We start from the raw sequence: 27,068 nt of genomic DNA, 5'->3' as shown, positions 1-27,068 counted from the left end.
AAAAAAAAAAAAAAAAAAAAAAGGCAGTAACCCTGCGCCGAGGATAAACTGTGCTGTCAACCCACAGGTGACATTCTGCTGAATGTGAACGGCATGGATTTGACGGGGGTGACGCGAGGCGAGGCGGTGGCCAACCTCAAGAACACTTCCTCTCCCGTCGTGCTCAAGGTCCTGGAGATGCGTCCGCCCGACGACAACCCGCCGGAGTTCACGCTGCCGCCGTGTCTCGCGTCGTCGCCCACAGACAGCACCAAGAGCCCGCTGCCCAACGACGATTACTCCCCGCTGTGGGTCTCGTGGCTGCAGGTACCCAGGTGAGCGACCCCTCCTGCCATATCTGTCTTCGCCCGTACTTTTTAAATTTTTTTACTTTTTGGTTTGTGCAGCTCCGACGTGCCCTTTTGACCTTCACCAGCTGGCGCACGCTGACGTTTAGACAGAAACAGTGGGAAAAAAACGCTCATTATACTTTTAAAGCATTTTTTTTATATATATATATTCGATACTTATAAATCACCAACACCTCTGAGAACTGAGGGGTTTTTAATAATACATACGAGGTTTTGTTGTAGTCATGGAGACAGTCTTGCACTGACACAAATAGCCACTTTTCCTGCTTATGTGGAATAAAAAAAGGGATTCAGTGATGCACTTGAAAGCAGTGAATAATTTTTCCTCCTTCACCTTTTTGTAATATTTTTAATGTTGGTTTTCCACAAAAATTTCTAACAAAATACCTTAGAGCATCAAACTCATTTTCATTTTGAACCACATGAAGATCAAGAATGTTCTCAAGCGTTGGTTGTGCCAGAATGTATCATATTCCACTAAAAAATGGTTACATATTAATAAAGAGTCATCTCTGCATTCAATTGGTTCGTCTTAAAAATTAAATAATGTTCAACGTCTTTCCACGTTCATCAATCCGTCCTGGATTTTGTGATAGTTTTTGTGAGTTTGAAATACTTGTAAAGAATTCTGCAATATTTCCACTCGGGTATGACTTTAAATGTGACTTTTTACTGTTGGTGGCGTTACTAGTGGCGTTTCTGTTTAGCCGTGAGCTACTGAAGTGACAGTCTTAGCTTTATTACTCTTCCCGCCGCGTACATACTCAAGACGGTTGTACAGTTTGTTTGTAGTTTAAAGGTGAATGTAAGAGATTAGCGTGCTTAATCTCCTTCTTGGCCCACGCAGACATCTCTACTGCTGCAAAGACATCGTTCTGCGGCGGAGCACGTCGGGCAGCCTGGGCTTCAGCATTGTGGGAGGCCAGGAGGAGGTCAACTGCAATCAATCGTTTTTTATCCGCTCCCTTGTGGAGGGGACTCCGGCCTACAACGACGGCAGGATAAGGTATTCAGCAAGTGCATCTTACAGACGTCTGTCCTTTAGAGCCACAGTACTCAACTTTTATTAGAGAAATCTGTTATTTGTTTTTTGGTTGTTTTTTTTTTTTTTTTATTTGTTAAAACTGTTACCACGTTGTGACAGTGTAATATGGGACAAATCATCTGTGAAGAAATCAAGCTCGTCTGATTTTTTATTTATTTATTTTTTTCTCCCAGTGCTATTTGCAGAAATACACCACTAGGTCAAAAACACCCAATCATACCCTGGAGGCATGATTGGGTGCCTACACAAGCTTGATTAGTCAATCAAGCTTGTGTAGGCACTGCTAAATGTGCTGATGGCTGAGAAACAACTTAATGTTACAAGAAAACCGTTAATCCACAGTCATCGGTGGCCATGCTAACTCCAGTGCATACACAGGCTTGATTGACAGCGCTAAGATCCTCCTCCTGGCTCTGATTGGTTGTTTCAAACCAAGTGGCGTATTTATGAAAGTAGCTCTGGAATAAGGCAGAGGAACTTTTTTTTTACAGATTATTTGTCTCATACACGTACACAAGCTTGATTGACAGTGCTAAGACCCGCCTCCTGGCTCTGATTGGTTGTCTCTAGTTTGCACTGAGAGAAGGCAAAGAAGTTAAATTTTTCATCATATATTATTCTGTAACGACATAGTGACAGCTTTAACAATAAAAAACATATGTTTCAGAAAGCTTACATACCACAGCCTTATTAAAACCTTTTAGGCGACGCCGAATATGACACAGTAAATTAAACAAAGGTTTGCGTTTTCCCTCCTTTTTTTAAAATTTTTTTTAATGAAGATGCGGGGACATCCTGCTGGAGGTGAACGGGAAGAGCACGTGGGGGATGACGCACACGGCACTGGTTCGCCTCCTGAAGGAGCTCCGGGGCAGAATCACCCTGACCATCGTGTCTTGGCCGGGCAGCCTGCTGTAAACGGCACTCCCAAGCCATCCGGAACCGCTTTTTATCGACACTGACCGAGGAATGTGGAAGGCAGAGAGCTTTGGACCGGCCGACCACCCTAAGCTCGCTGTGTGGGAAGAGAAGCTCAGGACGGCCGCGCGGACGCCTCGCCGCAGACGGGCTGCCGGGGGACTTTGCCAGGACTTTGCAGGAGATGCAGATAAGAGAGACTGGATCGTGACCAGAAGGTTGACTCGCCCCCACGGAAATCCTGAACCGGAACGGATCCGGACCGGACGCCGGACTCTTGTCTTGCTTAGAGGACACTGAACAGCGTCCAGTGAGTCGGGTGGGAGGACAGAAAGGAGACACGACTCGTTGCCAATTTCAATAGATATATATTAGGATAATGCGTTAAGCTGGACTCACATTTCTTTTACGTAAAATGTTGGGTGTCTAAAAAAAAAAAAAAAAAAAAAAGAAGGAAATATCAAAACGAACAAACAAAAACGTACCGAACCAAGCACTTGTAATATGTTTCTTTTGTTTGTCGTATGGCCTTTAAACTTAGGCTCTACTCTGTTTGTACTGACAGTGGTTGTCATTTTCAAGACACGTTGCCAAGTAGTAGTCTGTGAGGTTTTTTGTTGTTTTTTTCTGTTGTCTCAGAAGCTATGGCTAAGTTATTAAAACCACTGGCAAAGAAAATGTATGAAAAAAAAAAGAATCTATGTCTTCATAACTTGTTAACAAATAACATTTAAATAGGAGATTTTGTGGAGGCCTTACTAATTTTCTTACTTTCAAGAGGAAAAAAGAAAAAAAAACTGACTTGGTTTCTGTGTATCAGTGGAGGGCCTGAGGTCTGTCTGCTGTGGTTCTGTCTGTCACGCTGTGTAGTATATCTGACGATGGTACATTTGGTTAAATGCTCAATAAACTCGTTTAAAAAAAATAATTAATTAACAGTTGCTTTTTTTTGTCTTTGTTGTTTTGCAAGCAAAGCTTATATACAAACCAGAAAAACAACACAATACCATAAAACTCAGGCGTCGGAGATTATAAGGACAACAAATTCATCTTCACGTACAACTTAACCTGAGATGTAAAGGGACAAAGCTTTTCAGGTTTGGTTGTTCTGAGGGCCGTTGAGATTTTATTTTCTTTTCTCAGTCGCTTTCCGAGCCTTCCCGGGGTCTTTGTCCTTTGTGTGATTGTGTCTTGTCTTCTTGGCCTCCCTGTCGTCCTTCCTGCTGTCGTTGCTACTTCTGCCGACGGCAAAACGAAAGAATCATTTTAAAATGGATCTTTGAAAAAAAAAAAAATCGTCGTTACTTTTTGGACGTAAATTGTCGACCTCTGCGATGTTTTTCTCAAGCCCTCCTCTTCGTCTTTCTGCTTCTTTTTACCGGCGACTCCTTCGATTCTGCGACGTTTGTACTCATAATCTGCAGAGTCCCTGCGCTCCGCCGGCTTCTTCTCACTGAAACAAATGATACAATATAACAGATTTACTGTAGAAAAGATACAGCTAGCCAGTAAATACAAATTGTGGTTTTCTAATTATTTCATTCACTGAAAGGAAAAATAAAAAATATTCAGACCAACATGTGCCTTTGCTGGCAAAAAGTAAATTACCACCATAATCAAATGGCCGTGTCACAATTGGTTTTACAACAATTCCCGTCAAATGTTGCCCACTCATGGTTCCCATTACTGTAAAAACACAAACTCTTACCAACTATTTTTGGTCAAGTTTCAAGTGCAAATATATTAGTAAATTTGAAATAAGATCAAATGAAGTTACAAGTAACGTTTCAGGAACTACAGGAGCGTGTTTTAGGTCAATAAGTCCTTAATATGGATGCAAAAGTTCTAGTTTCCCTGGCATTTATTTCACTTGTAACCGGTAAGTTAGTTTTGTGATCGTGTCCAATTTAACTCCCAAATCACGTCAGCGACGGCGCCGTATACGTTTACGTTGTTCTACAGATCACAGATCAAAATGGAAAAAAAAACAAGCAAAACATTGAATTTACTTGAAACCTAAGACTTGTTCAGATAAGGGAGACGATAAGGAAAAAGTTGATGGCCAACTTTGCAACTGTGTTGGACTAAGAGCAAATTATATGTAATCATGTAGATCAGTTTAAAAAATATATATATAGAGAGATGAAGAACTTTCAGCTTTTGTGTTCACGCAAATAACTTTCCATTCAGCCGGACGAGTAAACAGAGGCAACTAATGCTGTTCAAATTATAGCCTTTGTTTACTATTGTCTGGGTGAAGGCTGCAAAAAAATAAATAAATAAACTCAAATGTCATGACAGCTCTACAAATGAGAGTGTTGTCATGCCATTTATCTAGAGAGCCAGACCTTCGTTTGTTGGTGAACACAGCTGTGAGCTTTCAGCTGGGGAAACAGAAGTAAACACTTGAAGCCTCACAAAGTTACATAACGGGTCACTGCCACGGTAGGGCACGCATAAAACAAGTGCGCGTGAATAAAAAACTAAAAAGAAGAATTCTGCGACGGGATCAAATTCGTTTTTCGCGGCACCGCAATTAATGAAATGTCAGTTGCAGGCGAAGCCGGTAGAAACTACTCCGAAAGACCTGCAGCTGTAATTGCAGCAACAGGAGGCTCTAAAAGTATTCACTTTACTGGGTTTTATGTGGATGAAAAGCACATTTCTACATTTTTATTTGTAAAAATGCATAAAACTGTGTCTGTTTTTTCCCCATTTTAGAGATAGACATTATATTCAGCTATCATTTATGCTTAGAAAGTGCAAAGGGTTTGAAAAAAGTCTGTTTCTGTCAAAAGAAAAACAAGAAACAGATTTTTAAAGGCCTTGAAAAAAGGGAGGCCTTATGCAGCGAACTCCACATTACACTGGTCAGGAGATACAGGTCATCAGTCTAACATTCAACCAACTTAAAGTTACCTTAGTCCTAACCTCACATCAACAATTTTCGTAGAGCTGCACGCAAGGTTAAGCATGCATCACAGATTCATAATAACTCAGCGGAGCCACTGCTCCCGGACAAAAGGGCATAACTCGCATGACTTTGGGATAAAGGGAGCAGTGTGTCACATTAAGGCCTGAAACAATTTGAAAAGAGGCAAAAATGAAAACAGATGTGGGCGTAGGAATGCGCTGAACCCAAGACAGGCCCCGGAGCCTGGATGGACGTAGCACATGGCACAAAAGCAGCTGATGGAAATCTTGAGATTTCTCAACATGTCATGACTCCCGAATCTGAAATAAAATCTCTGAAGTAAATCAAGTTAAAGAGCTTCCATTAAAGATCATTTTCGCCAAAAGGTGAGCAAAAATGCTTATTCTTTCTGAGAGAGAATTTTTTTGTTTTGGTCTTTTTTTTTTTTTAGGTATATTAAATAAATAAAAGAGAGATGTTTTTTTCTTTTTTTATAGCTATATACTAAATAAATACATATAAATTACATAAAGGAATTTATAAATAAATAAATAAATACATATACATTTATTAATTAAATTGTAGGTATATTAACTAAATCTGCCAACTTGCTGATAGAAGCTGATATTAGCATTTGTTACTTAGAGTTATGAGTGCTCTCATATTGTTGTTGATGAGCTGCGTCACATTTACAACATATTCCAATAACGTCTCCACTGCAGCTTCAAGCAGGACTTTTTGTACTAAACTCCCATCAACTTAAATCAGCAAATTAACTACATGTGCATTTTTTTTTTTTTGGTCAAACAATAATTTTCAGCTAGTTGAGGAGTCTTTCAGTTTGATTTACACCATTTTGGTGGACCAGCGCCACATAAATAAGCGAACCTAGATGAAAAATGGGTATTGGGTGTCACCGTCGTCTCCCTCACATGCGGCCACATGTGTGCAGGAAAGCGTTGATAAGACAGACAGAAGTGGCGCCAGCAAGAATGAGCCACATTCACGATCCAAGGCCCAGATTTACGACGGCATCGCAAGTGTTGACCAAATGGCTAATCAGGTGCTCAGCTGGTGCCCATGAAGAAAAAAGAAAAGGTAAGCTGTGTCAAAGATGTGTAATATATATCGCATCGAATTTTAGCCTCGCGTAATGCATTATCGACGGCGATAAATCAAGGGGCCATGTTTCGTAATCGCAGCCAAAAACCCAACACAGCCTGAACCCTAAAGTCAACCGGGCCAACACCTACTGGGCAGTGACCAGCTGACTCAGTGCAAGAAAGGCGGGCCAGCGAGCGTAAATCTGCCATGCGGCGTCTCCACTCATCACTTCAGTGAACAATAAGAGTGGCTACCAACAAAGAGACGGTTAGCTCCATCTGCTTTCTCTTCATTTCACACACAACTTATTTCCAGTTGGCGGCTAAAAATAGTCCAGACCGCAATCATAAATCAAAGCTAGGCTGAAAATATGCAACCTGTGCCATGAGCACATGCGTGATACAGGAGTCGAGACCACGCGAAAGAGAATGTAGGGCAAACTTGTCAGCCGTGTGCAGATTGTGTGAGCGGCGCTCTCAACCAGGCTGAAGGGATAAGTCCCCTGTGGCATTTACATCAGAATGAATGCGAGGCCGTAGTGGTGAAATCTCCTGAGTGTTTTCATAGTGTCTGTCAAGCACATGCGACTCCTGTTCCTCCTCCTGTCTTGTGCGGTTAGCCCTACAGCTTCACAGCTGTCCCCGTGTCCTGCTTTCCTCGCCTGACCCACGAGGCCGAGGCTTTAGGCGTAAATAAGGACTCAGCGATTTAAATAGGAGACTCCCTCTTTGTCAATTATGGGCAGGGGGGAAAAGAAGGTGGAACAGTATGAGAACAATTCATTAACACGGTATGTCCAATTGAACTATTATGCACTAATTTGCATGAAGCCTGACAAAGCAAGTGTGGCATGCCAATAAAGATTCTCATAGTGAAATGACAGTGGATAAGCGGTTTCCTGGAACTGTACTTTTTTCCACCATTAGCACGTATAGGAGTGTGATTGACATCGCTAAGACCCTCCTCCTGGCCCTGATAGGTTGTTCTTGACCGGGAGCGGTGGAGGTGGAGGAGTTTGATTCTTTCAGAGATTATCTGTCTCATATTATACTGTCCTCTTACTAGACACACAGGGTGCCTTATGTCACTGGAGCAATGGATGAGGAGGAAAATGTGAAATCAGACAAACTCCTGTCACCTCTGACCCTCAGAGAGGAAGAGGCCAAACTCCAGCCAACAGAGCGTACATGCAATTGTATCTTGGCTAAAATTAGTTTTTACGTCTGTTTATTACCTCATCTTCGCAGCAAATGTTTTGCATATGTTGGCACTCATTTCCCCTCGCCTTGTAATAGTCATCAGGACTTGCAGCTCTTTTGCAATACAAGGCTTTTTTTTTCTTTTTCTCCCCCCCCCACAATAGTTGTATATTTTTCCAAGACTCTCCCAGGGTTTATATTTCAGTAATCAATCGAATAGCTGGAATAAAAATCCCCTTAGTTATGCTGCATGGAAACAATTTGGCTCGGTTTATATGAATTATCTCTGCACTTGATTGGGCTTCACGCTTTGAACTGAGCAACACAGAGAGACCTTTAATCTGCTGCTCTGCAGTCAAGCTGAAGAATTAAAACTTTTCTGATGCCAACATAAATGAAATCCAAAGTGCAATAGTTGTTCCTTTTCTTGTTTTGTTTCCTGTAAATATTGAAATCTCCTCTGGAGAAATGTTATCGTCCTGTAAACATACAGAGATCGGCCATAACACTGCCAGGCAATGGGACTGTGTGTGTGTGTGCGTGTGTGAGTTGTTGTTTTTTTAATAAATCAGCTCTCAGAACAGTCAGAGAGTGGACAACGCACAGATGGGTGCAGGTTGGGTTAATCACCTTATCTGGGCACGATGTTGCGACTGACCGGAGTACATCTGCACACTTTATGTGCAGAAGAGAAAGAGGCTGACAGGCAATAGATCTATAACGGGTAAATTGCATAACTGGTCCATCAGAAATAGATTCCTGATGGATGTTGCCTGATCCCACAGCTGCTCAGCAGATTCACATTCATCTTTTGTTACAAGCACCCATGAATGGAGAAGGGGAAGTATAGGAAGAGGAGAGGGCACTCTGTACTATCATCACGCGATGCAAAAAATAAAAAATAAACTGGGAATTTAGACATAATCTCTCCAAACCAAACATACAGATTACTGGTTTAATGATAATTCCTCGAGACCCACCTGTGGCGTGACAAGGAAGACCTCTGCTTTCCTCTGTCACTGCATCGCCGTCTGTTTTTGTCATGGCCGTACTCTCTGTCTCTGCTGCGCTGCTGCTTCATGTAACATTCCCAGGCCTTGGCACTATCAACCACTGCAAAGTCTGTGGACATGTTCCCTGGGATTAAAGATGAAACAGGAGAGATAAAAAAACAAACAACAAAAAAAAAAAAACAGACAGAATCCCGGGGAGGGACGATAAACAGAAGCAGCACGCAGCTGCATCAGTTCTACTTAGAGATGTAAATGATGTGTTTTTTTTAAGTCCCTCTAGTTGTTATTTCCTTTTCTTTTGCTACGGAGGCATCTTCAAACAGAAAGTTTTTCCCAAAAAAAGTTTAGAGAGAATATGTAGGGCAAGAATCAATGAAACCTTCAGCTGTGCCAAATTTGCCTTTAGACTCTAAACTCTAAATTAGACATTTTCATAAGCATAAACTAATGTTTCTACCTGCAGATAAAACCGAGAGTGCATAGAAGCATTTTAATAAACATAAGTGTATAAAAACTGTTGGTATGACTGTCTTATTTATTTTAAGCTTTTAGAGATGTAATGGAAATGCTCTTTTTTTTAGGGTGGGATGTTTAACACCAAAATAATAATTAAAAAAGACTTGTCGTCTATTTTCTCTAATTCACACAAAGTCAAATAAATACAAAAAATATTAAAATCACCACCTCTTTCTTTGAGAAAGATGTTTCATGTAAAAAAAAAAAGATTTTAAAAAATTGGCAAAAAAATAGTTGTTTCAGGGAGGTGACAATTTGCTTTTTGTAGCCAGTAACAAGTTTCAGGCATAATTCTGACTCAATGTTAGAGCACTCTTCTCAGCAGAATTGGCAGAGTTTTGTTTTATTTTATTTATTTCATCGGCTTTTGTTTCAAAGCACAGCCCACAAATTTTCAATGCAACTGATGTCAACGCTTTCCAAAAGTCTGAAATCAACTTACGGTACTTTTTTCTGTTCCAAAACCAGTATTATGTGGTTTTATCCTGTTGAAACAAAGAACTGTAGCCAAGTGTTTGAACCTAAAGAATCTGGAAATGCTGGAGATGTAAATAAAACAGATACATTGTTTTCTTTTTTCATACTCCTCTCACATTTTCTATCAGAAAGAAATGCCTCAGTTGAAAAAGAACCATTTTCAGTCTGCCAAATATGAATAATTTTGAGCCTAACTTTACGTTGAGATTCCCCACGTGGTAATCATATCTCCAGGATGCATACGTCGCTTACCGACAAAACATGGACACAGGGAAGTCGAGGGCTCCTCGATGTTCACAAGATTGTCGCTGAAACAGAAAATGAAGGACATTTTTCAAACAAAGAACTTTAACCAGACATTCCCTTTGCCATCATTGCTCTGCAAATGGTTCAACATCTGCCACTAGCTGTTGACACACGGTACTCCTTATGTCATTCGTTCTATGCAGTGTTCCAGGCCATTGCTATGATAAAGACAAACAGCGTGAGCAAACAAATTCACCAGCGAATCGGCTGCAAAGAAAATAAAGCACAACTCTGCGTTATGATCAAAGCACTTCTCCAAATGTGCTGCTGCGTTTTCCAAGTGTTTGAAGTGACTGGCTCGTTGTCAAGGCTCAGTGTGCGCTGGCCAACCCGTGGAGAATGGATGGAGGGCATATTACGGATACTGCTAGATCTTCTGCCCTCCACATGGCTTGGACGCTCAGCGCTTCCAACAGAAAACTTCCGAGAGTGCTGAGGATGAAGTGAAATTGTATGAAGCTCATCCAGCAGCATGAGTCCAAACCGCCGTGTGCCAAAAAACAAATCTAACAGTCCAAGACACCTAAAATGTATTTTTTATTATTTCAGGCATTAGCAGATAAAGGGGTTGCTCATGAATGGAATATGGTGAATGAAGCAAAGATGGATCTGGACAAGGCATGTGGCTCACAGCAAAGATCTGACGGGTGATAAAATGAAATCTGGACTTAATGTTGCAGTAAAAGTAAAAACATTCTGATATTTAATGTGCTATTTAACGTATATCATTGCAAGTTCATGCAAAAGCGCTCTGTACTCCTAGAACCTTTTCACCTTATGCCGCATTAGAGCCACAAACTTCACTAATCAGGAGACTTGAGACCGAAGCAGCAGGACGAATATGTAACAGCTAAAACGGCGACAGCTTACACTGATATCAAAAATGACATTTTGCACTGAAAAATAAAACATTGTCAGCGGTAACAGAAACAGTGACACTGAAGAACTTCAACGTGAAGTTCAAGTATCGCACAGGTTTGGCGTCTTGTTTTCATGGTTATTATCCTTATTAGATGTATGAAACAACTACCGGTACAGTTTTATTCTAAAATAATCTAATTGGCGACTCACACTTCAAAGATGTGAATCGTAGCTCACTTTAGCCGCTAGCTAAGGACGAGCGGAAGCACGGAAGGTGCGTAAAATATTCTTCTTTTCTGTTCTAAACACAATTGTACGCCACACCTTCTGGACTTCATTTGCAAAAGACTTTAGAAAACCATGTACTGCTTCTCATCCACCCATTATAAAGGAAGGCTTTGCTTTATCTCTGTGAATCTCAATTAAGTCTTTGTCTGTAACTTACCAAAATGTAAAAAGTTATTGCATAATAAAATCCAGGCTGAATGTTTCAGGTAACTTTTTTTTTTTTTTAAATCTTAAATACCTTGGCATTGAATTAAATATTCTAAATTGTTCTGTGTTTGTTTCAAAGTGATTACTTTGAGAAGCTTACAAATAAATTAGAATACTAATCTATGGTAGAACCTTGAGCAAACAATGCAAAATGAGCAGGAGGAAAATCCGGAACATCAGAAATTTAAAACAATACCTCTTGTGAAATATTAAAGACAAAACAGATCATGCAGATAGAATAATGGTATAAAGTAGCAGTGACATAGTCTTTCCCGAAACATTGCAAGAATATAAATGTATTAAAAATAAATTTGAGGCAAATCAGCATTAAGCATGCCAGGTCATGCTAGAAATACCTGAAGTTTCTTATATCCTGAAGTAGAAGACTGGTCAGCTAACGTATGGCAGAAACTGTTGGTGTAAAATGATGAACGTGTGTCTAAAAATAAAACAAATAATAAAAAAGGGGAGAGGGGGGACAAAGGAAGTGATTCATGAAGGCACGGAGGAGATGGCTGGCAGAGTTCATAGGAACAGTAAGTCCCTGGAGGATGTGAGGATTTGGCAACTGGACTCAGATGTGAGAAGAAAAATATTTTCAGGACGAAGTCCAGAGTGAATTCAGGAACACGTCAGATACGGCAAATTAGGAGATAGGAAAAGAAAAGGGATTTAGGACAGAAAGAGACAGGAAGCTTCAGAGACAGACAAACATGGAGAGATTGAGACAAGCTGGATGCAGACAACATCCAAAAGAAACAAACCTACCATCAAACAAAACCGGAGAGGGACTGAATTTGTGTCCGTATCAAAAAAAAAAGAAAAAAAAGGGAGTTTGGGGTACAACGTGGCTCCCATCTGATCTTAGTTGTATAAATTAAGAGTCAAAGTGTGGGAGTCTGCAGATAGTTTATGACACAGATCAGAGAAGCACAGTAAGCGATGTCCTGGATACTGATAAACAGGAGGCTCTAGGCATAAACAAGCTTTTAATCAGATTTCTACCTTATTTGGCGATTTGTGTTAGTTGTAAGATGAGCAACAGCATACACTGAAAAATACCATCAAATACCATCAATACCATTATGTGAGAGAGCACTAATTTCTTATTCTCTAGTTCTACAAAAAACACACTTTGACTGTTTCAGAAGTCAAACCAAGTAAAAATCTTTTTTTTTTTTTGCACTTATTTTAATTGCTTCTTTCATCTAGGTCAAATCTCCCGATCAGTGAAATCATTTTCTGGTACTGTTGAGTTTCATCTACAATCTATTCTGATGCTCCTACACAATCAGTGTATGTTCTGAGAAAACAAACACACGTCAGAAATAATAAACTCACCTGCTGTGTGTGTTAGTGGGGGACTGAGATGGGTAAAACTGGAAAAGTGAAGCTGAAAGGAAAACAAAAATATATAAATACGGTGTTATCAAGTCAGGCACATGAAATCATGCTGGTTCACAGACTTGGAAAAGCTAAGTATTTTATCGATACTAAGTTTGATTTATCTATAGAAGCAAATGATAAAATAATGGAAGTTTCAGACGAATTGCCTCAAAATTATTGTGGCTTTTTTAAACTTCAGCATCTGGTTTGTAAACTGGGACGCAGTCGTAAAATTCAAGTTTCGAAGTTTGAGAGTTCCCAGAATTTTGCAACCTTAACCAAATCATAAGGGAGTAAAACAAGAACTCGCCATTTTGTTTGTCTGTTTAAAACAGCAAATATCCTTTGAATATCAGTCTCTTAATTATATTCACATTATATGGTGTGTTTAAGTGTTTCTAAATGTGTTGACATTAGATTTAGCAAAGAACAAAAGGCAACAAAAATTAATTTGTGTTTTTGGATGTAAAAGCCCCCCGTTTTTCTCCTTTGAGTTTTGGTCCTTAATTAATTAAAATATGACTTAAAAATTACAGACAACCTTACCATCCTCTTTATGAGACTGTGACGCAACAACAGAGTCTTCAGTTGGAGGCTTATTCATAACCACCAGACCACAGACTGCTGCAGGACATAATCCTTCCCACAGTCAATGGCGTCCACAACAACTCTTTGAAGACAATTATATAACACGAGTTGCCACAACATTCAATTTCCCTCTGGGATTAATGAAGTATTATTAAATTGCACAAGTCATACCAGTTCAAAAGCAATTCAGTGCATACAAGCTCCAGAGGGAGGGAGATTAGAGTTGTCTCCAAACTTAACATCAACAAATGTGGCAGGTCCTAAACATCAGCTGCACAGAATGCTAGCTGCACAGTTAATTGTCCGACTTGTGATACTGCTCGCATTTTACGAGAGCTAGCAAAACAATCAGCTCCAAATTACACACTCAACTTGCACTGAACAACAGCTTGCGTACACGAGAATCAAGAATAAGCCCAGGCACATTAACATCTGGCTACTATCCTTTCTTTTCTTTTTTTTTCTCCCCCCCTCCAATAATGACCCCTAACGTGAGAATAGCTTGGTGCAGCTTTTCGAGATAAAACACAATTAAGTACTTGAAACAGAAGGAATAATTATATGAGCCATTGCACAAATTTCTGTACGCTGCCCCGAGGACCAAGCTAACCCTTCATGTGAGAGGAAAAGTAGAAAACGTTTTCTTTTAAAACAGACGAGTCATACAGTTGAGAGAGGAAGCGTACGAGGTCTCAGACATATGGAAACACGCTGGAAGAACAAAGCTTAAAAAAAAAAAAAATGCTCACAAACTTCTAAGTCGTAGACAGCAAAGCTAAAAGTGTAGCGCTGAAGGCCTTCGGGCGATTCCTTTAAAGACAGCTAACCAAAAGACAGTGTGATTCATCTAGAACATGCACCTGAGACAACTCATCACAAGATGAGGTCACCGCGTGAAACACCTCGTGAATACTGGCCGCCACATTTAAGAATAATTAAAAAGAACAGAGAAAACAACAACAACAAGTAGTGCGTGCCTCTCACCATAGCACAAAGACATTAAATGTGCATTTACAATGAGCACCAGCCTGTTCACGCAGATGCAGACAAAGTTAGCGTGAGTGAATAATTGCTTCTACCTGCAGTGAGTGTTTGATAAGGACTGTACTTTTATGCTTGGCAGCATATGAGAGAGCTAATGGCTAAGGGCTAATGATTGCAGACTGTGTTTGCGTGGCTCTCTGTCTCATGCTAATGTTTCACAGAAGTGCAGGCTGCAGACTCTTAGATGGCGCTGATATTTCACTGTGTTGTAGACCAACCGTGGCTGCTTTCCAGAGCAGAAGAATATGTGGCTACAGCAAAGATTGCGGTGCCACACACTCTTAAAACTCTCGCCAGGTCATCCTGTCTTCCCTTTACAGCGATAGGTTTTTGATAATTGGACAAATAATGTCTAAGCTATAAAAAAAAAATCTCGATTCCTGCACTTCCGATAGCAAATGTAAGAACTAAGGAATAAGATGTGATGTGACTACTCAAATTCCCTGTGCAAAGATGAGTGTGTAGAAGGTGTAAGGTACACTTTTCCTACAGTAAAATTCAAGCACTTTTCAAGCATTTCTAAGGTAAGTTTTCAAACTTCTCCAGCAACACACTTTGGACAAATGAACTAAAGTAGACGGTTTCAATATACTATTTTATGATACCTTTTATTGCTGTTAATAATGTATTGTTAGAGTATTCTACGTGGCATGGACAACATAAACTAAAATATAACAGTACTTTATGTTTTGAAATGTCTCATTCAAAACATGAGAGACATTTCATGTTTTGAAACACCAAATACCCCTGACTGGTCCAGGAACAAAACACTAATTTAGCAAAAACAAAAAAAAAAAAACTGTTTAAAGTATAAAATATAAGGCAACTTTTATTTCAGTCGCACATATCAAAACTGTGCAGTTTAAATGTAAAGAATGTTCAAGGACTTTTCAAGCCTTGAAATCACCTAATTAAAATTCAAGCATTTTTCAAGGACCTTGTATGTATGCAGCATATTATCAACTTCTGGAAGTCAGTACCTGGACACACGTCCCTCAGTATCACCAGCTTTGCACTAAAGAGATGAAGAGGGCAGACTATTTTGTTTCAAGAACATTTATATTAATATGAATTCTCCTTTTCATCCTGCAGACAGTGTTTCTGGCTCAGTGTTTACCTATTTAGTGATGCTTCTCTCCGAGGTATTGCTGCCATTAACTCTCTGTGCTTTCTCCTTTGGTATGAGGCGTGTTCTTGGAACAGTACTGTGTGTCTCTTCTCCAACCTGCAGCTAGTCACAGCAGATGGTTGCTGATACTTTGTTTGGTCCTGTTTGAAGCGGGGCTGGGCATTTATTGCATCGTTAATCATTTTTTTTGCGATACGTTTCTTATTGTGACAATAATTGTGATTTATCACCATCACGATAAAATCTGATTAATGATGTTTAAAAGGCACCAAAGCAGTTCGTACTGTCAGGTTTGTTTTTTATTTTTTTTGCAATTTTTTCCACAGTTTGTCCAATGAAAGCATCAATAGATAACAACACATTTGAAAACATGATTAAATGCAGTTACTGTTTTCAGATTAATGATGCAAATAACGTGTCTTTTTTTAGAGCAGTATTTAGAAAAGCAGTAAAAAATAGTTTTTATCGTTGCTTTTACTGTCATCACAATAGCACCACAAAATATTGTGATAAAAATGTAAGTCTGTATCGCCCAACCCCAATGTTAGAAGTTGTTTTATTATGTTGTGTACTATTCATTAAGGATGTCAAATTATTTGAATTCATTTGGCAATATTCTTCTGCTCAGTTCAACAATTGGAGCAAAAGTAAACAGATCACAGAGCAGCACTAAAGTGGGTCTTGTCATAGGACATTTGCTCATGTTGCAGCCTACGCATAAAAAAAACATGAGCTTAGCTGTGGTTAAGCTCTGCAACTTTCCTGACTGTAGTGACCTACTAACCAGCTGAAGAGTCCTGTGTTCCACATGTGAGTGACAGGTTCAGCTTCAGGTGTAACAACACATTTCTGCAGCACAATCTGCACCTATGTAATGCATTTGGCACCTGATGTGACCTCAATGAAAAACAAATGGAAAAATAAAATAAAAAACCCAGGCTCAGTCTTTTCCTCTGCGCTGTTCCCCACAGTCAGTCTGCTCAGCACATTTCTCATGCTACAATATGCACACCAAGCACTTTACTCTTTTTTTTTTCTTTTATTATTTATTTTTTGCACAGACTATTTTTATCATGTTAGACATTTGCGAAGAGGCTGGGCCGGCGACTTAAAGAACACGAGTAGCTACGCAAAGGAAAAAAAAACAAAAAACTTTTAATATACACTTCAAAGCTATAGTGTTTTCTGTTCAAAGCTGCAGTCAGCAGGATGTTTGATATTTTGGTTGCATTACCAGCCCTGGCATGGCTTTGCTGCACGATATGGGGCTCACAGGATGAGGGGTAACAGTGGGGTCTAAGCTGCAGTGTTTCTATTTTGGAGCCTTTGAAGGGGGAAAAAAAAACGTTATATCCGCAGCTGTGAGCTTTTTGCCAGGAAGTCCTTCTGGATTTTTATATATATATATATATATGTTTTTTTATCTCATCTACTCCAAAACCCAAAAGGAAGTCCAGTGACTGACAGCCCTGGCGGACCACCTCCTGGACTGAACTACAGACACCTGGCTGACTATAAACCTGCACTGCAGCCACACAATGCCTCAAAAAGTGCTGCAAACTTATCAGTGTTCACCTCTGTGCTTTTACTCCACAGGGTTGCATATTTGCACATGTGTTGCAGCTTCACAAAAACACTCTCAGAGCCCCATTAGTCATTTGTGCAGCTGGATGATGAGTTATGTGGACAGCAGGAGGCTCCCCTCGGGCCCCGCTCACCTAAACAACCTCTATGTTCAATCTAAATTTGATCCATCTGCTTTTTTAAGTGACATCATTTGTGTGTGTCGGCAAATGAATCCCGGGAAACAAACAAGTAAGCATCTAAGTGTAGTGTAAAGGAGTACTGACATACATTTGCGGGTATAAACATAAAGGTTTTGCAGCATGGTGACTTACAGGGCGGAGGCACAAATGAGAACACGGTGCGAACGTTGACCGAACGTGGCATGTCGTAATTGGTGACGGTGTCCTTCTTGTGGGAAATCCTCGCTACTGACTGTAATGCAACAAACAGCCGAGTTACAAATTAAAAAAAAACAAACAAAAAAAAACACACTCTGGATTATAGATCTTTGCAACAAAAACGAGGATCACACAAATAAAAATAAAAATGGAATTAATAAACCTTACTGCTTAATCTCGCTCATGACTTTAAAAATTAAAGTCAACCCTAAATTTAAATATCCTAAAGCAGTTTTCAACCTTTTACTAAAGAAGAGTAATTAAAACTTCCAGATTTCTTTTTGTGTTTAATTTGAAAATGTGTGAATTTTTCATGTTGTTTCAGAAACCGATTGGAATGTTTATGTACAAATAAAACCTGATCAATACTCTCAATGTATAAAAAAAGACACTAACCTTTTTGTCTGACACTAAATAGAATAACCTTTCCTGTTTGGAAGGAAAGTTAAAACCACCTTTATCGAGTCAATAAAGAGTGCTCCATGTAGATGTTATTTTAATATCTGAGAACTATCCTTGGTACTATAGTGCTTCACTTGATATGGTTCATACATAAACTCTTCATGGACTCATAGAGCTCTATAGATGGACGTGTTGATCTTCATCTGATGTTGATGTTCATCTGAATCGAGATGGACAAATCTGTGCTGACATGGAGTAGCCGTGTTTTCTTGAGTTAAAATTGCTCTGGATGTCACTCCTGTCGTAAAATCGTTCTACTGGATTCAATTTAAAACTACTATTTCCAAAACTTTTGTCAAAACTAATGTGTTGTGTTTGGATTACTTTTTATGTTTTGATCATTTTAATTTCTTAATTTTACACGTGGCCTTCCTTCTGTGTTTACATCGCTTGCTTTATTTTTACTTAATGATCTTTCTCTTTATAATATGCACTGGGTTTTATTGTTTCTTTCTCTGAGCTTTTGGGGTTTTATGACTGTGTCATGAGATGGGCTCTGTGAACAAAGGCAGATTTGACTTGATGCAACGATGGCTATAAAAGTGTACCGCAACCTTGTGTAGCTAAATGTTCTTCACAAAACAACAGAGGCGCTGCATCCGCATCCTTTTTCCGGCAGGGTCGAGGGGATCAGATCTTTCTCTTTAATTTGTCATCCATCCATAGCTATAAATAGCTTTGGAGGCCGTGTCTTTTCCCCTCACTACACAAACACACACGCGCACACACACACACCCACACATGCACACACACACGCACACACACACACACGCACACACACGCACACGCACGCACACACACACACACACACACACACACACACTACCTGAGTATCTTTGGCTGCATCGGTGCGACAAGGGCGTGCTTTCTCTCTGCTTCTCCTGCTTCTCCCTTTGCCTCCACGCCTAGTGGTCTTAGCTTTTCTTCGTCTGTTGATTGGGCGATAAAAGGCGTGCAACGCACACAACATGACGTACATTTACGTGACAATTATGCAGTACAACACCAAAAAGTTGGTCACTGAAGCTTTTTTCTTCCTCCAAACAGGCTTAAATCATGAGCATATGTTACGCTGATGTGCACTTATAATATATTAAAAACACCACATTAGTTTAGCCTAATCCTCCTCCCAGTGCCCCTGCATCAACCCTCCACTGGTCCATTAGTGCATTAAACCTCCTTATCTGGGTCATTTTGTCTTCTTCTTACAACAGTCCCTTACTGACATCTACCCCCCATGTACACGCATACATACCCTCTCTAAAACACCAGCCCCTTACAGAGAAAGACACACACACACACACACACACACACATAGATAGGACACTACTAACCTCTTTCTGTCACTAGAACTTAATCAGAGGAAGAGAGAGAGAGGAAGAAACACATGCAAAAGGAGAGTAACAGTTATATCCAATGGCAGCTCATTAATGAACAGTTTCCAGCTCCTTGGTGTCTCTTTTCATCTTTGAAGGAAATTCACACAGTTTAGCAAGATCTTTGCTCCATTAAGAAGGCTATAAAAATATTCTTTTTCAATATTTTTATGAATTAGATATGCAAAAATGTGATGTAACTGCTAAACGTTGTTAAGAAAAGCACATCACGTGCAGGATTGGGCTGCGTGAGTCTGCAGCACGCTGCAGTGCGACTTCCTGCATCCCTTCTGGTCCTGCTCTGTCAAACGGAGTGGGTTAGATTTGTGACCCCGCGTAGCGCTCAGATTTACATGACCTCCCCTGAAGGGTAACCTTGCCCATGGTTGAGATCATCATCAAGAATCTTTAATTAAATAACGCGTCCTGCCAGTCCAGTCCATCCTGACAGTCAGGCCTGTGGTGAGTATCTTCCTTAACGATCAAGCTAAAGGACATTTTAGATATTTTAGTATGATGATGGCTAGTAAACAAAACAGTATTGAGTGATATATAGCAACAAATGTCAGGTTTTGATCTTTTTTTTTTCAATTATTGCACATAGAATGCGCTAAAGTAAAACCAACAGATAAGTTGCACAGGCACAGGATATATGGCGAATATGATGGATGAAGAATAGTAAATGGATAAAAATAAGACAAAAAAAGTAAGGTTATGTCATCTCGTCTTCACATTTCCTTAATTACAATATTTGGTTTCTAATGCAAATACTGCTCTTTGTATGAATGAAATAATGTATTCAATTTCTTCTGATTTTTAATAAATAATTCTATAATTTATTGCAGAAGTAATTCTCTTCATACATTTCTTTTACAATTCCAATCCGTTCCTCTTTTGTTGAAATATCTTTATTTTGCCATGTCCTCATAATTGATTCTTTTGTTTTTTGGGGGGGTTTTTACCAGCTGCTAACATTATTTTAGTCAAATATTTGTCTTCCAAGTTCATATAGATATAGCTCCTCCCAGGTATATTGAGTAAAAACTCATGTTCAATCTCCTGAACAGTAACTGAGTGAATCATTCCAGCCAACTCCTGCCAGTAAAGCTGGAGAACTCGACAATCCCAAAAGATGTGAGAATGTTTTTCGGTACAAATGTGCCTGATGAGCTTGAGAAAGTTACTGGGATTTTACATATGTCATAACAAAAAAAAAAATCAGTTTTGTAAGAAGGTTTTTTTAATTGTGAAAAAGTGACTGAATAATATAAATGTTTTTTTCTCCCTACAGTCTCTTTCTTACCAGCTCAGAAGCCTGTTTTCTTTTTTATTATGCAAGTATTTAGGTTGCTTAAGAAACGTTTACAGAGTCTACCTCTAAGCCTTGTAAAATTATTCATATCTTTTAAACTCTGTCATTCACTGCCAGTCTAAAGATCTGATCTCACAGTTGTAACACTGAATGAGATACTGCTATGCTAACTAGGACTAACAAGGATGTACACAATGAGAGCAACAAAAAAAAAACATCTTACTGACCTGCAGGATTTCCTAGATGGTCTGCCTGAGTTAGAAGAATCACACATCACCTCCACTTCATATTTAGCTTGCTCCCTCTTGAACCCAGGCACAAATACCGAAGTCAAAGTCATTATCTGCCCTCTGTCTGTCTATATTGTCCCATAAAAGGACAGTTCTCTTTTTAAATATTGATAACACACACTCTTACCATGGCATTAGCGATATGTTGTGCTTGGAAGGCTTGGAGCTTAGCATGCTTCATACGGTACGCCTTCCAGCTTTCTTCATCGAAACCGTAGTTAAAGTAATCCGTGATATCAGCCCCTACACATAAAAGAAACGGTTAAGAAGTCTTAATTTGAATGGTGAAAAAAAAAAACACAAAATGAGATTATAGATTTTGTACGCTAACTAATAACAATTTACCAGACTTCCTCCATGGCTTTTCCTCTACAGGCTCCACATCCTGCTTTGGCTCTTTGACTTCATGGACATTCTGAATCACATCTTCGTCCTCCTCTTTTTTACAGCCTGATAAACATTTTCACATTTGTTTTTTAAATACATTAATGAAGACAACTGCTAAGCATTTTTTTTTTGTTAAAATGCTAAAGAATAAATGTATTATTTTATTTTTTATTTATTCATTAATATAATGAATATTTTAGAAATAAAACAATCAAAACAATAAAACACAAACAAACTAGATTTATCTTCTATGTTTGTTTTAAGACTGGATAAAGATAGCTTCTTTTCTTAAACATGCATGATTCTTTTTTCATTTTTTAAAGTAATTTTAAAAAGTTACTTGCCAACTGGATCTGTCCTTATTTCAGAATTGAACTCAGGATTCTCAGGAATCTGCCCAGAGCTGCAAGAAACCACATTGATGCCGCTGTTATCTGCATCATTGTGACAATAACCTGAACTCAGACAAACACTTTGGACTGAGCTGAGTGCTAATAGCATTATTTCAAATGGTGCTTTGAAATGGAGGGCTAATGCACTGCGCCTCCTCTCCAGAACATTACGAAAATATATCTCAAAGCAACACCATGACAGAAGTGGGTTCCTGACAAATAATGCAGGTTCATACATATGTCCTAGAGGTAAAAAACAAAAAACAAAAAAAAAACACTGCAGTTTTAGAAACATCAGCAGTTCCATTATCACTGACCCAGCCCATCAACGAGAGGTTTCGGATTTTCCCTTCAAACAAGAGAAACACAATTACTTTTGCCTCTCTATGAGTCTTACATCTTTATTCATCTACAATTAGTACAACTTATTTATTTATTTTAAATCTATCAAAAACACTACATTTCTATTTTAAATTGCTGATAATGTTTCAGTTTTCACTTTGCGTCCTAAGCCTCAGCCGATTAGCCTAATTTCAACCAACAACAAATAAGGCTCTTGCGCTTTAAACACAGTATATCATTCCTACAACAAATTCAAATGCAATTCCAGTGGCACTCTATGCTCCATTTAATCTGAGGGATAAAGCCAACCACAGGAATAATCAATGCTACGCTTGCACGACTGCTTACATTCATATTTCTAGCACACAAACAAGCGCTCTTTCCCTGGCAGTAGATTTAATGAGCATGATATATCCATTCACATTCCAATAGGCTGACTTCAAGGCACATTACAGGCGGCGCACACTGTGCCGTCACATGTACTGTGTGAAATCGTAACAATCGCGGTCATTAACGCAGGAGGAACACTGCATTCTACCTGAATACCTTGTCTCCATGCAGGAATAAGATGTCATTATTATGGCATCATCATTACACCTATGCTACTATTGGATTAAACTCAAAATCTTGTTGATGAATAATAATTTTGTCAAATTATTATTTTTTAAATAATTGAGAGTAATTAATAGCTACATTTGTAAAAGAAAAAAAACCTTGATAAACCAGAACAAAGGTGACAAGAGTTATAGAAAAGTTGACAAACTGAAATGTGATTGTCAGAAAATAAAATATTAAGGATGAGAATAGAAAATAAAATTACACAAAATACTTTTAAAAGTCCAAATGTTTTCATTCCAAACTTTTAATTAAAAAAAATAAATAAATAAAAAAAATCATAGATTGACTTCCAAAAGTATCCTGTAAATCTGTTGACAGGTTACATGCTGAGACTTTAATGTAATTTATTGGGTAGCTCTTAAAGGGTGTGTGCAGTTTTTAATTCTGACTAGCCCAAAGTACTTTACACCCGATCACAGTTCCAACCGCACTTTTATGCACAGAAATTTGTAGGTTGCCTTGCACAGGGGCACATCAACATGTGGTGGAAGGAAGCTGAACTCAAACCCACAATGTTCAGATTGCAGGACATCTGCTCTTCCCACTGAGCCACAGTCAACCTATAAAAAACTGCAGAGTTGAAAATAATTCACAAAAAATGTGTTTTGTTCTGTCCTTTTCACCCTAACATGAGTAAATACAATCTAGTGCAGTCACTTGCTTACAGAAATCACCTAATTAAATTTTGGAATATTGGTCATCTACGTTTTTTTGGAACAAGTAGCCTTTGTTGAACAATAAACTAACATGAAACATGTTGGGGAGAGAACACACACTGTAAATTTACTAACTGATGGGACAGGCTGGCTAAAAGAAAAGCTATTGCCTAATAAACCCAAAACAAGTCCTGTAGATGAAACCAAAGCTGAAAATTAACACTACACACCACTCGAAACATGGTGGTGGCTATTTTGCTGTGAGGATGCAATTCTTCAGCAAAGACAGAGATGTTTAAAACTGATGAGAAGATGGATGGAGTTAATTACGGGGTAATTCTAGAGCAACAGCTGTTATATCCTGAATGAAACTGGCATGGAAGGCATCTTCTATGTTGGAGCGGTAGCTAATCTAGAGCTGAAAGGAAGCGCTCAGATAAACTCACCAGGAAAACCAGCTTTGTGCAGCAGGTGGTGGGAGACAGAAGGACTAAGGGGCTAAAATACTGGTGGACGATGTATCCCACTCCACTGTAAAACTTTACAGCTCCCAACAATCTCAACAAATGCTCATATGCAGGTTGGTATTTGCACAGTTTTAATTTATTTTAAATAAAATTTCTGCTGGTATCTGCACATCTCTGCCTTTCTGGTTTTTATTATCACTTTTTAAAAACAATTTACCTACCCAATTGCACATTACTTTGCCAGTACAGTACAGAATTTTATTTTACTCTGTTTAATAATCTATCTTTGTGCAAACGTACTTTTTTTGATAGCCACTTTGCTGCTGTCACACTATAATAAAGCATATATTTTATACCTTATCATCTATGTCGCATAGAGAATGAAAATAGAAGACTTTGGCTTCTGAATATTTTCTTGTGATAGCGTTGATATAAATAGTGTCTTGTTGGCTGCTGTTATAAATAACATACCTATGAGGACTCTGGTAAATTTCTGTCTCCTTGTCATGGCTGTCATATGTCCCTAAAAGAAACGCAGACATACATGTCATTGGAAGCCTATAGTCTGATAACTGACCATAACGTTATAAAATAACAAAATGTAGCAATTTTGAACTTAGCTACATTGAAACGGGTCGTCGTCTTCATCAGGACCCATGTATTCTGAATCCCAAAAGAACATTTAGGAGAAAATAAATTTCTAAAATTATCCCTGTATTCCTTCCTGCAAGCTTGTAAATAAAGAAAATTGTAAAAATTTAAATTTAGGGATTATGTAAACTGCTGTTCCGAGGAAAGCCGTCACGCGCAGTTATAACCAACTGTAATTATTTTAACCGCTTAGTTTTCCAATAAAGCAAACGTTTAACGTTTGTTTAAAAAAAATAAATGCAATAACTAAATATGGCGTTTGTAAATTTGTCGTTTCTTCGGTTTGTGTTTTTGTTTGTGGAGACACGACACTTTTAAAAACACATTCAAAAATATATACATTTACTCAACACCTCCAACGGTTGGTCTACGGGCGCTGCCTTATCACTATGGCAACGTGTTTGGGTGACGTTTAAACTCTGCGACGCCCAACTGCCACGTCACCTCGAAGAGACGTGTGTTTTGGTTTGTTGGAGTAACTTGTTCTGTGACGTCTCCGATGATTCTTATTATTTACAACTGACCTACGCTGTTTATGAGCAAAAATGTCAACCGCAGAGGATTTCACACAGCTGCCGCTCCTAATGTGGGAGAAGGTGTTCGCGAAAGTGAAGAAAGCCGTGGTTTTTATGGACGACAGGTGTGCAGAGGCTCTCCACTGGAGCGGAGGGGCTGCAGCCTTGCTGCAAGCGGGAGCCAGGAACGTGAAGCAGTTTTCGAGCTTCGAAGCGTGCGGTGAGAACGAGCCCAAAGCCGTGTTCGTGGTGAGCACTTTGTTAAAGGGGAGGACGGTGGACATCATAAAAGACATCATATCCCTCAGTCACTTTCAGTACTGCGTCGTCTTCACCGCTGTCCCCCACTCCGTCCACCTGTTCGCCAACAACGTGTCCACGGAAATGGAGGGCTTCCCCGTGTTTGAGCAGTTCGAGGAGAAGCTCTGCGAGTGGATGGGGAACATGAACTACACGGCAGAGGTCATGCACTCTCCTGTGGTCTTCGCCCACGTGTCGCAGCAGCTGATCGTAGCGTCGCCGTTTGCTCACCTGTTTCCCCTGCTCCCAGCAGACCTGGAGAGCATCAATGCAAAGCGACCGGAAAAAAAGAGGTTTGGCACTTTAAATGACCTGGATGGGCATTCGCTTCCGGTGGAGCTGCAGGTTGAAATTAAAAGCTTGGTTTCGGCGTTAAACTCGATGTTTGAGGCCGCAGGGATGAGGGAAGAGAGTTTTGCTGTGGGGCCAATGAGCCGCATCATCGCAGGGGAACTGGCCAATCACAATCAGGCGAAAAACCGAAGAAAGACTGCTGCTAATAAAGCATCGATCATCTTTATAGACCGAACAATGGATCTTACAGGTGAGGTCTTGTTTGGAAGCAGTTCTGTAATCTCATAATAATCACATTCTTCCTTATTTACCTATACACTTAGACTAAAATAAAATTATGTCTCATGTCTGACCAGTTTAAAAGATAGCTATGTATTGATCTTCGATATCATTACAACCACCAGGATAATATTGTTGGTCCTCAAGTTGCCAAAATTAAGCCATGATCTCCTTCCTGGTTCCTCACTTGGCCATTATCTTGTTTCTAAAAGAGCAAATGTTCAGTTTTGGGGTTTTGCAATATGGACTTAAGTTTTAATCACGATATTTTATCGTGATAACAATGAAAGTAATGATACAAACTATTCATTACTTCTTTTTAAGATACATGTATGACTGTAAATGTGTGTCACAGCTATTATAGCTCCACAAACACAAATGCCGCTCTCGAAAAACATTTCTCTTGGTATTACACCTCTTTAGGACAACAGTCACACATGAACTGTGATTTGTATCACAAAAAAGCAAACAGTAACTGCATTTGTCATATTTACAAATGTACTATTATTTATTGATGCTTCCATTGAATGAGCAGAGAAAATGGTAAAAAAAAAAAAAATCCTACAATGTGAACAGTTATTTTAAACATCATTCGTGTTAATCTACCATGCCAATGATAAACCAAAATCCTAAGAAATTTATCACAATAAATGATAAACAATACAGTGACTGCCCAGCCCTACTTCAGTTGCTACCTGATATGCATGATTCACTTCACCTGTCAGTGTTCATAATGCTGCGACTGACAGCACAGACCAATGCATCATTTAAAAGCTTTCTGTGCGCGCTCACTCTGTGCTTTCTTTATTCACAAAGGGGCTGTCGGCCATCACGGTGACAACTTGGCTGAAAAGATTCTTACCGTGCTTGACCCTTTGCCTGGTCACGTGACGGATGTGCAAGTGGACATGTTGGAACTCACAAGTGTACAGAGAACTCCTCACTCCCAGAACACCGTGGCCCCTGGCTGTCTTGCTCAAAACCAGTAAGTTGAGTTCAGCTGTCCTTTTTTTTCCTCCCTTAACGCGCTTTTCAAACAGAACTTAAAAAAAGAAAGTTGAATGAGGCATTTCTGTTTATTGCCAACAGAAATTGCAATAAAATATTCATTTACAGAGGGAAGTTGATGAAATTATAATGTGTATATTACAGAGGTGGTTTTAAATCCCATAAAACAAAACACTGTAAAGATGTTAGTTTGAGAGACTAGTTTAATGTGTGTTATAAAAATGAATGTCATGGTCATGAATGACCCTGAGGTTCTTTCCACTGCACTTTATGGCTGGTCACTGAATCATGGAGCTTTTGAGAAACAAAAACATGACTTTAGTTTTCTCCGAATTTAAGGGGAAACGGTTATTTTTCACTCCACATTTTATACCTCTGAGACAATTCTGTAGGGCAAGTTGCTTTTCATA

At 39.2% G+C, this 27,068-nt stretch overlaps 3 protein-coding genes across 5 annotated transcripts in view; 2 read left to right on the top strand and 1 right to left on the bottom strand.

Annotated features, from left to right (window-relative positions):
- lnx1 (ligand of numb-protein X 1) overlaps positions 1-2,791 on the top strand; it is a 49,778-nt gene extending 46,987 nt beyond the window's left edge. For 2 of the 3 annotated variants that reach the window (XM_008407479.2, XM_008407480.2), the window contains exons 8-10: positions 68-314; positions 1,198-1,356; positions 2,178-2,763. In XM_008407479.2, the coding sequence (XP_008405701.1) occupies positions 68-314; positions 1,198-1,356; positions 2,178-2,313 (542 nt within the window). In that variant the 3' untranslated portion in view covers positions 2,314-2,763. Of the gene's footprint in view, positions 1-67; positions 315-1,197; positions 1,357-2,177 lie in introns of all 3 variants that reach the window. The other variant, XM_008407478.2, reaches the window with a different exon arrangement.
- A 612-nt stretch (positions 2,792-3,403) lies between these two features.
- Positions 3,404-24,601, bottom strand: fip1l1a (FIP1 like 1a (S. cerevisiae)). Its single transcript, XM_008407477.2, has 13 exons — positions 24,236-24,601; positions 24,083-24,134; positions 21,481-21,539; positions 21,095-21,199; positions 20,877-20,992; positions 20,687-20,763; positions 18,598-18,700; positions 17,244-17,343; positions 12,540-12,591; positions 9,789-9,844; positions 8,511-8,667; positions 3,641-3,766; positions 3,404-3,551 (listed from the first exon to the last, which is right to left on the bottom strand). Exons 1-13 carry the CDS (start codon positions 24,291-24,293, stop codon positions 3,440-3,442), a joined length of 1,173 nt encoding a protein of 390 aa, XP_008405699.1. The 5' UTR covers positions 24,294-24,601; the 3' UTR covers positions 3,404-3,439.
- Positions 24,602-24,685: 84 nt separating this feature from the next.
- LOC108166246 (sec1 family domain-containing protein 2-like) lies at positions 24,686-26,639 on the top strand. Its single transcript, XM_017304450.1, has 2 exons — positions 24,686-25,621; positions 26,467-26,639. Exons 1-2 carry the CDS (start codon positions 24,808-24,810, stop codon positions 26,637-26,639), a joined length of 987 nt encoding a protein of 328 aa, XP_017159939.1. The 5' UTR covers positions 24,686-24,807.
- Positions 26,640-27,068: the final 429 nt, after the last annotated feature.

The sequence above is a fragment of the Poecilia reticulata genome, linkage group LG4 (genome assembly GCF_000633615.1).
Source record: "Poecilia reticulata strain Guanapo linkage group LG4, Guppy_female_1.0+MT, whole genome shotgun sequence".
NCBI classification, from domain to species: Eukaryota; Metazoa; Chordata; class Actinopteri; order Cyprinodontiformes; family Poeciliidae; genus Poecilia; species Poecilia reticulata.
Note: the sequence above shows the minus strand (reverse complement) of the source record. Positions and strands in the feature narration are given on the sequence as shown.

Excerpts from the sequence above, each read along its gene's own strand:
- fip1l1a (XM_008407477.2), bottom strand. The coding sequence starts at position 24,293 with ATGTTCTTTTGGGATTCAGAATACATGGGTCCTGATGAAGACGACGAC. Across the intron at positions 20,993-21,094 it reads AAAGCCATGGAGGAAGTCTG|GGGCTGATATCACGGATTAC; the intron begins GTAAATTGTTAT and ends TTTTATGTGTAG. Across the intron at positions 3,767-8,510 it reads TCTTCCTTGTCACGCCACAG|TGAGAAGAAGCCGGCGGAGC; the intron begins GTGGGTCTCGAG and ends CATTTGTTTCAG.
- LOC108166246 (XM_017304450.1), top strand. The coding sequence starts at position 24,808 with ATGTCAACCGCAGAGGATTTCACACAGCTGCCGCTCCTAATGTGGGAG. Across the intron at positions 25,622-26,466 it reads CCGAACAATGGATCTTACAG|GGGCTGTCGGCCATCACGGT; the intron begins GTGAGGTCTTGT and ends TTATTCACAAAG.